The 16,508-nt window shown below is 38.6% G+C and overlaps 1 protein-coding gene across 1 annotated transcript; it reads right to left on the bottom strand.

The window, feature by feature from the left end:
- Positions 1-750: 750 nt before the first annotated feature.
- LOC144643944 (copine-1-like) lies at positions 751-10,219 on the bottom strand. The gene is made up of 9 exons (XM_078503344.1): positions 9,994-10,219; positions 8,912-9,203; positions 7,352-7,758; positions 5,722-5,868; positions 4,432-4,660; positions 3,664-3,834; positions 2,907-3,167; positions 2,474-2,599; positions 751-2,054 (listed from the first exon to the last, which is right to left on the bottom strand). The coding sequence occupies exons 2-9, from the start codon at positions 9,200-9,202 to the stop codon at positions 1,812-1,814; spliced, it is 1,875 nt and encodes a 624-aa protein (XP_078359470.1). The 5' UTR covers position 9,203; positions 9,994-10,219; the 3' UTR covers positions 751-1,811.
- Between the last annotated feature and the right edge of the window lie 6,289 nt (positions 10,220-16,508).

Below are 16,508 nucleotides of genomic sequence, written 5' to 3'. Positions count from 1 at the left end.
CCTTTTGTTTTGCGTAGTTAATTTTACTATGGCATTTCTGTGGTTTTTGTGTTGAGGCACCACTGATTATTTCTTGTTCCATTATTTCTTTTCATATAAGTTCGCCAAATTTGCTGTTTTCCACCATTTTTTTGATTGAACTGTCGCTTCCCGCAGAAAAATGTTTCACTGAGTGCCTTTTGCCGCACTCATTTCCCATATAAGGTCAAACATAGGTATATGAGCTGATAACCGGGATCCAGTGAACCAATCAAAAAGCTAGAAATACAATATCCCAGGTTGAGAATTTAATAATTCGTAATAATTCCTACCCGACTCATCATATATTTAATTGTCACATGGTGACATGGACAAATAAAGCAGTCTCGCTTCTCCACGTGCCCACTCTGATCAGAACTGAATAATAGGTAGTCCACTCACATTATATTCAGCGAGTACTGAAACGTGCCCCAGTTTACATGTAATATAAGCGAATAGTTAAACGAGGAGCAGCCGAGTTGAATTTTCGCTTATAGAAAACGAAGGCGAGTTGCCCTTGCAAATAAAAATTGTTTTAGCAAACATTCTAGAGGATTACAGTCCAAAATCTACATTTTTAAGAACTTTTAAGCCAAAAATGTTTTAAGAGCATGGTCGTGATCTATGAGCGAGAATAGCACACAGTGGGAGAACCAATCAGATTCACGGATTTCCAGTGGAACAAGCTGTGTGTGTACCAACACTTGTTAGTTTAGTATCACAAAGTACAACACAAATAAATATTATTTTATTGCATTATTTCTGTTGTTACAAACTGTAGCACTCGAAAATTAAAATGCATGTAAGTTTTTCTGCATGTGAATAGAAAAGGGAGGAAATTGAGAAAAAAAAATAGAAATAGTGGAAAGAAATTATAGTATCCTGGGTAGGGCTAGATTTACACTGACGTGTAAATTTTTACGTGCGTTCACGTGTGTAAAAAAATTTAGAGACAATAGGCTTGCGTACACGTTCACGCAAGTCGTTCATACATTGGCTGCGGTCACATCTACGCCGTAACTAAAGTTTAACTATAGTTAATCTCAAGTTACGTGACGTCATACCTAACTATAGTTAGTGCTTTCTGTCGTGTTTGCGGTCACACCAATGCAGTTAACTATAGTTAGTTCTGATTAGGTTGTGAATAATTTGGTATTTAAATTAGTTCATGACAGCCCTTGTTGTTGATCTGTGTCCAGTTGTTCCTCTATTTTTTCTATTTTTGCACGGCATTTCGGCGTTGAAGAACATAAAATGAAGTAAGGACCGAAGAATTCAAGCTTTACTTTTGCTAACATTGATGATATGTAATTTCTTGGCATGTTGTTTTTCTTGTTTTCCTTCCCTTGACGCTTTGTTTTGCATATTTATGTTCATCTCGCACGTGCGAAAAGAATTGTCGCATTCTGATTGGCTTTTCGTTTGTAAACTTAAGACTAACCATGAACCTTGCTTGGGTATAACTATAGTTAGTGTGTATTGTTTTGGATCAGCGAGGCGTAAATTTTCTAACTATAGTTAGGGCGAACAGAGTAGCGGTCACATTACCGAAATAGCTAACTATAGTTAACGCCGTACTAACTATAGTTAGCAGTCTAGATTTGACCGCAGCCATTGTCTCTAATTTTTTCCACGCACGTAAAAATTTACGCGGCAGTGGATATCCACCTAAACTCTCGTTGTCCATGGCGTTTCATTTAGAATCCTCCACAGATTGGGAAATTGAAAGGTGAAATCTCTCGTAGTGCCGTACAACCTCATCATCAAGGCCTCTAAACTGTGAAACATTATAGCTAAACCGTATTAAATGAGTCGTGTTCAATTACAGATCCACACGTTGGACATCTCGCTGCAACCTGCTGAGAAATCTTACGCATGCGTGGAGAGGACGGTCTTGTTGATGGTGCATCAGATACATTACTGCACTCGTCCCAGGGCTGTTTAACGTTCATTTTCGTTGGAAGGTTGGGAACAATTCCTCGAGATTTGAAAAATGTCACAATTTGTTGCGAAATGTTTGCGAAGACCTCGCGAGCCTAGAAGTGAGAGATTCAAACACAAATGATGAACAAACAAACAAGATTAAAGATAAAACAAAACAAATAAAGCTATATTGATAAATAGTAGTAATAATTTTGCCGCTGATTTTACCCAACATGCCTTTTAACCTCTGAATTTCGAATCCTGCTCTTATTCTGCTCTTAGGATTGCACACGAAGAAATATACAAATATAATTTCAGTTTTTAGTATTTTGGTATCTTTAAGAGTCACAAACACTTGGGCCACGCCCAGATTAGTCCCTTTTACGGGTTCTTTCCGACGAGCATCCCCGCCCATTCATATGGGAGTCCACCTCCCCCCCCTCCCCCCCCCCCGAATAAACTTCTGCCAGTGTTAGGCTCAGATTCACATGTCAGGGGCTGTTGGGGTCGTATGATAAAATTCGATATTTACCATTGAATCATTGACTCCTGGATTCGTGGCGTGTCTTCTTATTGACAAGAACTCTGTGTTACTGCGTTCCAGCGTCTTTCCTTCTTTTGATCTCAGCTGCCGTTTATTTCTTGAAAACAATTCATTCTGAGCAACAACAACAACAAAACGTTTGTAATGTGATACAGATGCAGGTTTTTACTGCTACTAACATTAAAACAATGAATCTTCTAGCTCAAATTTGGCATAGATATCCCGAAATCGGTAAGTGATATTCAATGTTTGAACGGTTATAATTTTCGTTTGTTTTACATAAAACTTCAATTAAGAATCCAATCTTTGCTTGTTTCGTGTTTCAACATTGTAGGTTTTGTTGATTATTTAAATTATAACATTTCCTTTTAAAGATAACATACAATATTATAAACCTTAACACGATAAACACATTTCTTACCATTAATCTAAAATCAGCAGGTCCAACGCCCACAACAACTATGGAAAGTGGCAAGTTTCCAACGTCAACTAACTTGTCAATCACATCGTCTACGTCATTCACAATGCCATCAACAATAACAAGTCCTATTGTGTAGTGCTGAAAACACTGGGATACTTCTTTTTCGGCGTACGCCGCTATCTGTTGGATGACGGGCGCTAGATAAGTGGGACCACCTAATTTGACGTCTTCCAGTCGTTTCCAATAAGCGTCAACTACAGTCTGCCATAAAATACAATGCAACAATCTAATAAGTACATACATAAATAAAGATATAGATAGTTCAATATTTTAACTCCGTTTTAATGAGGACATGGAGGATGGTTAGGTCTCTTGCATCGAAGCTGCCACGCGACCGGTGTGTTAAGAAAGTGAGAGGAATACATGCATACATATACAATAAATGAACAACCGACCGACCGACAGAGCGGGCTGTGCATGGCTGACGGACGGACGGACGGACGGACGGACGGACGGACGGACGGACGGACGGACGGACGGACGAACGAACGAACGGACGAACGAACGAACAAAGAACGAACGAACGAACGCACGAACGTACGTACGTACGTACGAACGAACGAACGAACGAAATGCAGCCACTTCAAAGCATGAGATCATCATAGATTTCAAAAGAATGTAATATATTACGAATTTACGAAGATATTAACAAATCGATCATTTAAAAACTAGTCCGCAGCCTTTGTAAAACACTTACATCTATATCCTCAAGCTCCACTTGTCCACTTTCACTGTCAAGAGCAAACATATACGGCAGTCGGCCAGTCGAGGAGGCATGGGCTCCAAACCCGTAAGCTGGAATTTTCTTATCTTGTTCAAAGCTTGATAAAACCTTCCCTACAGTCTCAAGGGTCTGTAAATACTCATTCTGAAAGTTACGCAAAAACGATGATTGTCAATCACGCCATAAATTTAATCCATGGACGTAGGAGTCCTCTCACTAAGCAATGACACGAGCCCATAACTGTTTACGTATTGTCATTCCCACACCACCAGTTTTAAAGTTACGTGCAATTATATAAATCCCCAAACCGCTTACACCCGGTACAAGAATTTGTGTAAAATTCATACTTAAGACTATTAAATCGTAGAGAGCTTCACTGCATGTCACACTATATCGTTTTAAGGATGAATGCAAGACGACTGTATTATTTTGTTAAGTCGTAGAGAGACACTAAATTACATGTAACCACTAACCAAAATCCTACAGACTATCTACCTGAAACAGCCCCGTTCATATTAGTTTGGACACTTAAGAAGTTAGCTTTCGCGTACTTCAGTTAATGAGACACAGAGATTCCCCTCTCTTTCTGCTTCGGGGCTGACGAGAATGGCATCCACTCGTCTCTCTCCAAGCAGACAGAGAAGGGAATCTCTATCTGACAGGGAAACACACGCCAGACCATCGCAAAATCAGAGAGCTTCCATTTTTCCCTTTTGTGCATGTTACGAACCTAGAACTCACCTTTTCCTCGTCCATAGTGTGCAGGGAGTCCTGGGTCAAAGGCTGCCCATTGGATATCGTAAAGTCAACAGCGCATACCATTTTGATGACGCAATTACCTCTGACGTAATCAACAAGACTGAAATGTCTATCCGCGTGACAATGCAGAATGCGCAATGTTCCTGAGTTTGAATAACGTTTATTTTTTAACTGCTTTCTTGAATTCACTATATCCAACTGTCTAACTGTTCTGTGGAGAGATTAACATTGCATCAGTTTGAAAATATTTTTACGTTTCTTTGTTTTACAGTCAAAACAAGGTGTTTTACAGACAACCGAGGTGGCGTCCCTTATGAAGCCTAGTGGTTTCCTGGAGGTCTCCTCGCCCTTACTTACTGTTTATAATTCATGTTAATAGTTCTCCTGAAATGGCAAATAAATGATGATGATGATGATGATGATGATGATGATGATGATGATGATGATGATGATGATATGATGATGAACAACGTAACAACGACCACCCTTCGAAAATTAAGACGTCGGCGACTGCGCAAGATTGATCACGCAAGTCAAAAATAATAATGTTCAGGTTTGAATGAACGCGTGTGTATTTTATACTACTATCACTGGACTAATTCCACCGGAGAAGTTTTTCGACAGTGTCTGTAAATCAAAACTGAGTGCATACGCTAATCAGAGGCAGTTAGTTTTAGATGGAAGGGAATATTAAATACTTGCATGCTCTAAAATCAGGGTTCGCTTTATAGCGTTACTCTCCCTCGTTTTCGTTCTACTTTGACAGCTCGGGCTCATTCCCCAACCATGACTGGGGATCCATTCTTGTCCCCATAGCCCCTTTTGTATCTCTAAGCCGAGGGGAGCTTTGGCACGAGAAACGAAGGGTTATTCTAGGATTTCTGGTCTTCATGTATGCAGTCGTCTTGCAGTGTGATGTTTCTATATACTGTATGAACTGAGAGAGTCATGGCGTTTTTTACTTCTGTTCAAGATTTCTTCGTTTCAAACAGCCAATTGAACAAATTCGAATTAATTCAAACGTCTATGTCCCCAGAGTCCTTCGTTTCTCGTGCCAAGGACCTGCCGGCTAAGAGAAACGAAAAGATCCGAAAAGGGCTATAAAGACGAGAATGCTGGTGATCAAGCATAGAACTGAAAACTGTAGGGTAAAGTAATATGAACTGAATACTACCTGCTAGGCTAATTTAACGCATAGGCACAGATCAGAAAGTACATGTTAGATCAGCTAAGCTGATAAACGCTCGGTGATGAACAACAACATTTCCCTACCTCTTGAGAAGTAGATTTATTGGTAGTCTCGCTTCTCCTACGATAGTGTGGTTACCACTGTTGGAGAAATGCCAGCAAGACAGAGACATCTGTCCATCAACATTGTCATTACACAACTTCTGTAGGCTGATATCAAACGGCGCCCACCTGATGTAATAAGCAAATATCCGTACTCAGATGAAAACAATACTGAAGTAAATGAAAAACAACATACCTCATCAAAGCTTTTAAAATACGAGAGGAAATGAAATAAGGAAAGTAATTTTTTCTTACTGAGTTAATGAGTACAAAATTCCTTAAAGAGGGGAAATACTCTAAAATGATTTTTACACTCGATATACAATACGGGCCATGTAAAAAACTGAAACAATTTACCGCCATACACCTTTCTTTGAACGAAAAATAATTTGCCCGGTGTAACGTACTTTCAGTGAACTGTTTTGCCACTTTTTCGTTCCGAAATTGTTGCACGAACTGAAAGCTAAATTCTCCACCGACCTTGTGCATATTTTGTTTGATCGTCGAATTGGAACGTACCTTTCATTAAAGCGCCTTTAATATTTACGTTTCCGTGCCAATTCAGTCCTCTTCGTTCGCCTTTGCGCGACTTGCAACTCTTATTAACATATAATTAACTGCTAAATGATCGTGAAAGCGTCTGGTCGGCGTCCAAAGCATTTTACTTTATAGTTCATGTGTTTGTCAGAGCTAGTTGTTTGTCAACTCTGCAGGAGGGTTAATGCCACTGGGTGGTGGGACATACCGTTTTACCAAATGCTTAACAATTTAAATCAACCATTTAGGGGAACAAGTTATGTTTTTGATAAATCGTTGTTAAATCACTCGTTAAGTTTCGATTTTTATTAATTTCAATCAAGAAACAGCCCGACCACTCGAGAGTACTCCAATAAAAACGTCACGCCTTCATGGGGCGGTCAGTTGCCTAGCAACTGCGGAGAAGGGACGAAAACTGCGGGAACCTTGTACTTAATCTCCGGCTGCAATTGTTTACCGATCCTACAACAGTTTACTTAAAAAACTCTTCCCTTTATTAAGCCGGAACTGAGATTTATGGAGAGGGGCCTGAAGGGGTAAAATGGGAAATTATTGGGATTTGGGCAAGTTTTGACTGGGAAAACGTGATTTGGGTCACTGGGACTGGAAATCACAAACACAAAAACAACAGAACTAGGGGCGCTTTCCATTCGACCAAAATTCCGGTTTGAAATATTGAGTAGTCCGTGTGGCGAATGGAACAATATTTCCCAGTTGGTGCTCACGTTTCAAGTTTTGGTCGAATGGAAACAGTCGCGGGAATAAGTGCCAGTTTTGGCAAATCTTCGTTGAAGCACTCGAAGATTTCCGATATCTCCAACCCCCCGTGCGCCCACGAGTACTCCGAAAGCCGTCGCGCAACTTAAAAGTTAACTTCTGGGACGAAAACCGCGGGCTCAGCCATTTCACGGAGAAGTGATGTTGCCATCAACTGGCGCTCCCCGACTGTAAAGCGCCTGACTATGAGGACACGTTCGATTCCGGCTCGGCACTTGGGCTTGGAAATGGGATTTGTATCCCCCCTTCAGGACCCTCAATGGACAAAAGACCCCGCCGATGCATTGCTTGTACTTACTTGGGTGAAGCTGTTCTTGTGACCACTTCAGATCTATATACCGGATGAAAATGATCACTCTTTGTCAGCAGACGATTAACCTCAAAAAATGCGTCGCATTTTCCTAAGAGTCCTTTCTTCGCCAGATTCAGGGCACCAAAATGAAGTCTTACGTTAGTTTTACTCTCTTTAACATCGTCCACATAAATGTGAATATAACCACGTGACTTGACATCCCCTGGGAGTCTTAGTGTTCTTATCAAGGAGCCGCAGTCCGATTCTAACAGGGTTTCAAGTTCGATTTCAAGCGAGCCGATAAAATCGTGTTTTCGAAGGTCCTTGGATGTAAAGTTCGCCAGATCAAACACTGAAAACCGTAGCCTTGGATACACTGTAGCGTTGGCTTCAATGATAAACGTTTCTACAAACTGAAAAGAAAAAGAACAAATATTTGTTAGTCGAAAGATGTCGCGAAACATTTTGAAAACACTGAAAGTGATTGGCTAACTGTCAAACGAAATGCGTGTGACAAAATGAATTTCAAAGGTGAGAGTCGCGCTAAATTTGTAATATATGTTGAAAAAAATTAGACCATTACCGTCTAAAATACGAAATAACTGAAAGTCTGAAACCGAATCAGCTTAATGCCAAAACGAAACAAATTTTTATAAATTTTTAATCTGAGAATTTCAACTTTTATTAAAACAAGCAAAATCAGAAAAATAATAATAAAGAAACTGATTTCTGATTAAAAATTAATGCACAGATTTTTCTTAAATAGTCCTCACTTAAGTCTGGGCTAAAGTTTCTTTTTAAAGAAAAATTAAAGGAACTTGGCTTTGAAATGAAAAGACAAAACAGACCTATATAAAACCATAGTTTTTTAATCTATCATAATTATCGGTAGCGGTGAAATTTTTAATTAAAACAGGTCTGTTGTAGGGATTAGAGCCAGATTTACATTAATTGTAATTTACATCAATTGTACTGAATATCCTCTTAGAAGATTGAGTTCAATTTCTGGTCACACCGGACAATACTTCAAATTTCACAGTGTTGAACCGGCAAAAAATCCTTAATTCAGGCGCGTCTCACAGTCTCATATCACAACCGCTTCAATTGTATTGAAAATGCCCACAAACAACCACTAAATAAAGCCATTTTATAAAGTTTACTTAAATGCTGTATCTCTATTATACATCTGTTGTTTGTCAATGTACTGTTTTGCAGTGCCACGCCGCACTTTTAATTAGCGAGATTTGTGATTCTGTTTTATAAATTCTTTTCTTCTGTGGTCTTTCATTTTTTTTCCCTACTCTTTGATTAACCTTTATACTTGGGCCCCGGTTGCTTTTTACACCCGCCACTACCACCTCCCCCAGAAAAGGGAAATATAGGATAAATTTTATTCTTGAAGAAAAATAATTTTAGAGCGTTGTATTAAAAACCGCCTATAATGTATCAGAAAATGTAATAATAACAGAGCATTACTTCCATTCTTCCAGTTAGAGCGTTACACTAGTAAAGAGCGGCAATATTAGAACATCAGGAACATGCCGATTATATTTCCGATAAGAATACCTTTGGATGCAAACAATTTGGTATGGACTCCGTTCTTCCGTATTCCATCCACTGTCCGAGCCTCTTCACATACAGTACACACATCGGATCGGTTCTTGAGAATGTGTCCAGTTGCACAAGATCTGTACATTCAATAAATAACTCCAGTTTGCGCTTGTTTTGAAAAGCGTTCGTCTGTAGCGTGACGTGACCATTCTGCACCACTTGAAGCTTGGAGTGTATTCCAGAATGGACATTTTCTTCGGAGCCGACTTTGTTCCTCAACGACGGCATTGATTTACTCTTTGCCATTCTAAAATACAGGAAAATTTTATAAAATATAATTATATAGCGATATACATTTAGTGACCGGTCGATCAGTGCTACTTAACCCAAAACAACCTAAACACCTCGGTTAATAAGTAGTAGTATTGTTCAAGGAAAGTTGTATTATATTAATTAAGAATTCGCAGCGATTTCAACTTACATTAGTGTTGTGGTGTGCCTTGTTCCAAGTAGAATTGTAATGAACTCTTTCTTATTAAAAACCAAATGGTCAGTGTCTATTATTGAAATTTTGTGTCACCGACTGTCGGCGAAAACAATTATTTGGTACAGGGAAAACAATGAGCTTTAGCCCCAGAACAAGTGATTTTATTGGTAGCCTAATGTTGTTATGTATATAATAATCATGCAAAGTAAATTAAACTTTCAAATCAAAACTGCGATGAAACAGGTTCTTGGAGACATAAGTGCTTAGAATGAAATGTGTGCTACTGTGTAAATAACTCATAAATACAATAATTACCACCTGCGGACATTTTCATAAGTTCAAAAGAACAGCTAATGCTGTTTCAAGTCGCGTTCTACTTCATTAATTAAATCAGTGCAAGACTTTTACGCTAATTTCGCCCTTCGTTCTCAATGTGGGAGAAGTAGACTTTGAACACTGGCGTCTTATGTGTCTGAAGACTGAAATACAATTAGTTTTCAACTCTCACTTACTTTTCTTGTTGTTAATCAAGCTTTACAATTTCATTACTATTCAAAGCGAACAAATGATCAAGTTATGAAGTTCAATTCGATTGACAAAATATACGTACCTCTGGCTCTGTCAGCCGGTTTTACTATAAAGCAGTTTGTTCTCCTTCGACTCCTTTATAGTAGCAGTACTCTCTAACGAGGAATAACTAATAACAAATGCAAAATTAAACACATCAAAGCCGATCTGCTCTGTACGTGCTCGAGATCTTACGTGACTCTTTACACGACCGGATTCTCCCGCGCATTGCGTGACAAACAAGCTGTTGTCAAGGTGATAATTACAATGTAAATTCCATTACGTAACCATTGCGGAAAAAACCGAGAAGAATTCGTAAATTGCATTGGGCTTTGTTTGGTCATGTTGAGAGTGCATCATCATTTATTACAAAGTGTCCGAGAAAATGTGATCACAAAATCACTTTTCGCAGCAAGCTAAAACTGCTAAAAGCACGATTCCCCGTTTCATGTGTTTATTTTGGAGGACGCTTCAAAATTATTAATTCCACTTATCGTTTAGTTTTCATATTGTTATGTTATTTGTCACTCGTCAACATTGCGTAATAGTTATATGACCTAATTGTATGATCCGCACGTGATATAGATATAGTTCGCTCAGTAGGCGTATTGTACATTATTCTAAAATTGATTTCTGTGGAACGAGTTCTTCGTATATTTGTTTGTACAATTTTCTTCCCCATCCCTCCCACCCATATGGTGGGCAGAGAGCTTTATTTCTTTAGGGTTAATCGCTTTTTGTACTTATGTGAAATAAATCTCTCTTTATGTCAAACAAATGGTGTGGTCTATTTTGATTGTTGTTTATTCGTTTAGATATCTCGGGGGAATTTTAAATGTTACAATAAATCACGCCTCACAGGTTTCGTCACAAATAACCAACCTAAGGACAAATCAGGGTGCACGTCTTTCTACTGGGGGCACGCATACGTCTTCGTAAAAAGATCAACGGCACACAATGCATGCAGAGGCGATGACGTTTTATAATGACCCAAGAAGTTGTAACTTTTGACGAGGGTCCAAAATAGGCTTTTGCAATCCCGCATCCCGCATCCCGCTACCCTATTTGGCCCTTATCCCGCCATTCTGCCTAGCTGAGAGTTTTCATCCCGATCCCGCCTGCTCACGTCTCAATTCATCGACTTTTTCCCATGAAGCCTATAAGGATTAGTTTCCTCCGTCCGTTATACAGAAAAGGGAAGTTTACGTTAATTGTTTAGCTTAGTAGCTATTGAAATTCAAATTACTTTCCTAAGCTAAGGCAAGACCAACTGCGTGGAGGGCTCCAAGTTGCTTCATAACATGGAAGCTAAGGCTGTGAACGCCACTTATGCCACTAATGCGATTTTGATACTTTTTCACCTTAGTACTTCAGGCATAGGATTTGTAAAACGAATCGACTGTTAAACCGTAAAAGACAGCTAAATAGAGATGTTATCCCGACTAGAAAATCGACAGACTTAAAAGTAGCTTACTGATGGCCAAACCACTAACCTCTTCTACAAAACCTTCACCCTCGAGCTCACAAGTTTCACTGCCCGAGTCGTATTCAGTTGCTTACACTAGTCGGGAAACAGTTGATTTTTCTCTACCTGGAGAAAATACCGGTTGCATGCGCAGTGAAAACACTTTGTTTGAGCTTTAAAAGAGCTAAAATTGTTAAACAACTTTCGAGTTTTTTTTTTGGGCCCGAATCGAGCGCTAACAAAGAGAAAAAAAGGACAACGACAAGACTTGTGTAATAGCGACTATGGCGACAACAAAGGAGAAAATTTTGACAACTTCGGCGAATCTCTCGGTTTCTTAAATGTTCGACGGAGAACTTATGTAGTCACAACTCCCCTGCACCATTAACAAGAATTGGTCATTAAAATGTTTCGTAAATACAGCATCCCTAAAGCATCCCTGATTAAGGGATTTTTTCCAGCAGATTTAACAGGCAGAAGCTTCAAGTAGATAAACACAATGGCAACCAACTAACATATTACATTCTGATTAGCAAAGTACAAGCATAAAAGGCAAATTAGCTCAGATGTCATTGCAGTCGAGCGAGATGCAAACCCACCTTTAAAAAACCGCAGTAGATGAATGCCAGCACACTGAGATACCTGTTGGATGTTATTACACGACCCTCGAAGTATAAACGATTTGTTTGGGAGAACGGTTTATTTCAAAAATGAAAATATCAAATTTGTTGATGCCCGAGAAACTCCTGCTCTTGTGTACTTTTGACCACATGTACTTGACATGTGTACTTAAGATAGTCGCATCGCTTTTTAATCTGTCGACTAGAAATGCACGAGAAACTCCTGCTTTGTGTACTTAGTTCAGAGGCACGTTTGTTTTGTATGTATATTTATATAATAACCTGAATTCTACGCGCATTTTGATTGGTTCTTACTTATGATCTATTAGAGTACAGACACATAGATGACGTCACGCGGTGGTGTGACACGCGCGCGTCCAAATCAGAGTTGTCGGCAAATTTTTCAAACTCACAGGGCCACAACAAAGCAAAAACGTTCAGCTAAATTAAAAATCTACAGTGAGAAATAATACGCCAAGCACTGTTCACCTTTCGAAGCATTTAACTGGGCTAAACAAGCTTGAAGAAGACAGTGAATTATTCGAGAAATCATTGAAATCTGTATGAAAGTGTTTGACCGATGTTGCACAGTTGGAAGACGCCAAGACTAATGCTTACAGATTTGAACAACTTTCCAAATCGGAATAAAGGTTAGTTTTTTCATTGACTTTCAATTTACCATTTTTCTGTTTATTTAATCGGTTTAACAGTGCTTCGTGGTTACGGAAACTTTATCGTGAAATGAAAACAAGCCCACGGGTCGCGGCATTGCTCACACTGAAGTATACTGAAGTCTTGTGTTATTATATAAAACAAATAGATTCCATTTTGCCGTGGGTCTGCTCAGTTATAGATCACAGAAGACGTCAAAATGTGGTATGAACATTAGTGACCCACTCGTCTAGCGGCTCGTGGGCCACTTTTCTGTTCATACCACATTTTGACGTCATCTGTGATCTATACTGAACAGACGCATGGCCTAAAATAGAATCTATTTGTGAATTATATAATAACCTGAATTCTTCGCGCATTTTGATTGGTTCTTACTTATGATCTATCAGAGTACAGACGCATAGATGACGTCACGCGGTGGTGTGACTCGCGCGCGTGATCAGAGTTCATAGTACAAATCAGAGTTTTATTATATAAAACAAATAGATTCAGTTTTCCCGTGGGTCTGTTCAGTTATAGATCACAGAAGAAGTCAAAATGTGGTAAGAACAACAGTGACCCACTCGCCTTGCGGCTCGTGGGCCACTTTTTTTGTTCTTACCACATTTTGACGTCATCTGTGATCTATACTGAACAGACGCACGGCAAAATGGAATCTATTTGTTAAATAGATTACTTCATAGAAAGTGCGCCGTATGGATTTATATTCACTCGTTGCAAAACTTTGGAAAACGAACGAGTGAGCTACGCTCACTCGTTCGTTTTCCAAAGTTTTGCAACGAGTGAATAAAAGTCCGTACAAAGCATTTTCTATGTTGTATCTTGTTTATTATATATATAGAGAGAGAATTCAACCATTGAACACTTAACGCCGATTTTTCCAGTTGAAATACAACAGCTGCAGTTAACGGCGCGAGAAAACAAAGCTGCAAATGCACATAGCTTTACATGCGAATTCGCTATTTCAATAATATGCATGTACAAAAGAAAAATTACTGTCGACAAACTCTCCTAGACAAAATTCTTCATTCAATAAACACACTGCGTTACATTTTCGTTAAAAACTTCGTATCGCATCCAGGAAACTTCGCCACAAGCGAATATTAAAACCAGTCAGTGTAAAACGCAGACTGCGGACTGCAGACTGCAGACCGGGGGTAAAATGCAGACTGAGGGTAAAATGCAGACTGCAGACCAGGGGTAAAATTGGAGCCGGCGGGGGAAAATGGCTTTAATTTGTTACTCATATTTCGTTTTTTTTTTTGTTTTTTTTTTTTTTATTGCAACACCAAAAAAAAAAAAAAAAACACTACTTACAAAGCAAAAACATACGCTAGTTACAATACTACTTACAAAAACAATACTTATACTACACTACTTACTATACAATAATTTTATAAACTACAGTATTTACTACTACTATACAGGTTTTTTTTTTTTACACAATTTTGCTTCATATATAATACACGCTTACACACTAGTAACACTACATAACACTACAAAAATTACAAATTTTCCGCCTAATTTTGAATTATCCTACTTAACCTACAATACTTATATGCTTCAAATATACAGTACGAATTTAGAATGTTATAAAAGAAGTCTTACAGAAGGAAAGCCCACGTACGCTGAAATTGGTCTAAGCATTTACTTGCGATTGCACTCTCTCTAAGTATCTGCAATTTGTCGCGAAGACGAAGAAGAAACGTTCGGAAACACAGTTCGTCTTGGTCACCATTTGTGCAGAAAATATAGTGTTTTCCCAGGATAATTGAATAGTTAAGTGCCTGCCAGTGTGATGTCTTACCGAAAAAACCATATAGTATGATGCTTTGAGTTAGAGATAGTCGTTCTTGGGACTTTTCATACCACCAGTCTTCAAATAATTTCCAGAAGGAGGTTGTTTTTAAGCAATTGACAAGCAAATGGTTTAAAGTCTGTTTTTCAGTATTGCAAAGAAGACAGATGTCGTTGTCAGAAATGCCATCACGATAAAGACTCATCTGTGTGGGGAGTATGTTGTGTATAACTTTATATTGGAACATGATGATTTTGGTTTCTTTTGTAATAATGAAAGGTAGTTGATAAACCTTTTGGACATTACTCTCAGTAAAGCCATGACGAAGGATCCTACTTTGCGAAGTTGGTGGTTTGAAGGAGTTATCTAGGAAAGTAGAGTAAATTGAAGCAGTCGATAAGAGTGTTTCACTATTTTGGTTGACAATGTCGGTATGGTTACACAGTTTTAGTTCATTTTTCCACGCACGTGGTATGGCATCGAGGAGGCCGTAGTAGACGGTGAAAGGCACGTTAAGGTTGTATTTTATTTTAAATTCAGCAAGGTTGTAAAAAAGTCCATGCTCGTTCAGTAAATGGTGCAAACGAACAATTCCTTGGGCGAACCAATTTCTATAAAAGATTGGCTTTCTGTCGATAAGAATGCTGCAGTTATTCCATAGAATTTCCTGTTTAATATCACTGTTGTTGTCATCTAGTGTTTTAAAATTTTGCCAATATTTTAAGATTGAGCAATAGAAATCCGGCAGATTTTCAAGCTTTAGAGATTTAACATCATAGTTACAATGCGTTAAGAAAGTGAGATTGCCGTGGTGTCGCATAATGTGGTCCGGAATGAATTTCCATGCAGCGGATGAGTTGCTTTGAATTCTGTAGATCCAAGCTGTCTTTAGTGCCTTTTCCATAATTGTAAAATCGCACATTTTTAGTCCACCGTTCTTTTTTTCTCCTATTATGGTAGTTCTTTTGATTTTAGATGGTTTTCCGTCCCAGATAAAGTTGAACGTAATCTTGTTGATTTTCTCGATAAAGTGGTATGGGACGTGCAGGACTGAAGCATTAAAGATCAGTTTAGAGAGACCTAGTGTTTTAACTATATTAATTTTTCCATATAGCGTTAGCTTTCTTCTTTGCCACGCGCTCAGCGATTTTTCTAGGTCTCTTATTTTAGCACCAAAATTGAGTTCATCTGCATCAATTTGGTTATGTGAAAAGAAAACACCTAAAGAAAGTATCGGTTCTTTCGGCCATTTGAAGCCGAAGGGAGTGTCCTGTCTGTTTTTCCACTGCCCTAACCACATTGCTTCAGTTTTCGCGGTATTAATCTCTAGGCCGGAGATGGAACTGAAATCTTTAAGAAAACTAAGCAGCTCATGAACTGATTTTAGATCGCGGACAAAAACAGTGGTGTCATCAGCATATTGTGCTACTTTTATTTCGTTGTCACCAACTTGAATGCCTTTGATGGAAGCATTGTTCTTTAAGGCTCTTGCAAATAATTCAATTCCTAAGATAAACAGAATTCCGGATAGGGGGCAACCTTGTCGAACTCCGCGTTGTAGCGAGAAAAAATCAGAAGCATGACCGTTATTGATGACACAACTGGAAACATCGTTATATATTATTTTGATCCAATTTAGGATATCAGGCCCGAAGTTGAAGAGGTTAAGAGCGGCATATAGATAGTTCCATTCTATCGAGTCAAAAGCTTTTTTAAAGTCAAGAAAGATAGCTATACCTTCACAATTTGTTTGGCTTGTGAAATAAATAGTATCTTGTATTAGGCGAATATTTTCACCGATATATCGACCTTTGACATAGCCAGTTTGGTCGGCATTTATGATCTTGGGTAGTACTTTTTCAAGTCTTTTTGCGATAGCTTTGGTGAGGATTTTGTAGTCTACGTTTAGAAGCGAAATTGGTCTTAAGTTTTCTAAGATAGATTTGTCCTTAGATTTTTTCGGAATTAGTGAGATAATCCCTCTTCTCTGGGTAATAGAAAGC

This window comes from Oculina patagonica, chromosome 2, assembly GCF_052425735.1.
Source record: "Oculina patagonica isolate OP01 chromosome 2, crgOcupat, whole genome shotgun sequence".
Taxonomy (NCBI): domain Eukaryota; kingdom Metazoa; phylum Cnidaria; class Anthozoa; order Scleractinia; family Oculinidae; genus Oculina; species Oculina patagonica.
This window is presented reverse-complemented; position numbering and strand designations above follow the sequence as displayed.

Coding starts and splice junctions, on each gene's coding strand:
- LOC144643944 (XM_078503344.1), bottom strand. CDS start 9,202: ATGGCAAAGAGTAAATCAATGCCGTCGTTGAGGAACAAAGTCGGCTCC. Junction 3,835..4,431: donor ACACTATGGACGAGGAAAAG/GTGAGTTCTAGG, acceptor CGTAACTTTCAG/AATGAGTATTTACAGACCCT. Junction 2,055..2,473: donor CAGGAGTCAATGATTCAATG/GTAAATATCGAA, acceptor TCTCACTTCTAG/GCTCGCGAGGTCTTCGCAAA.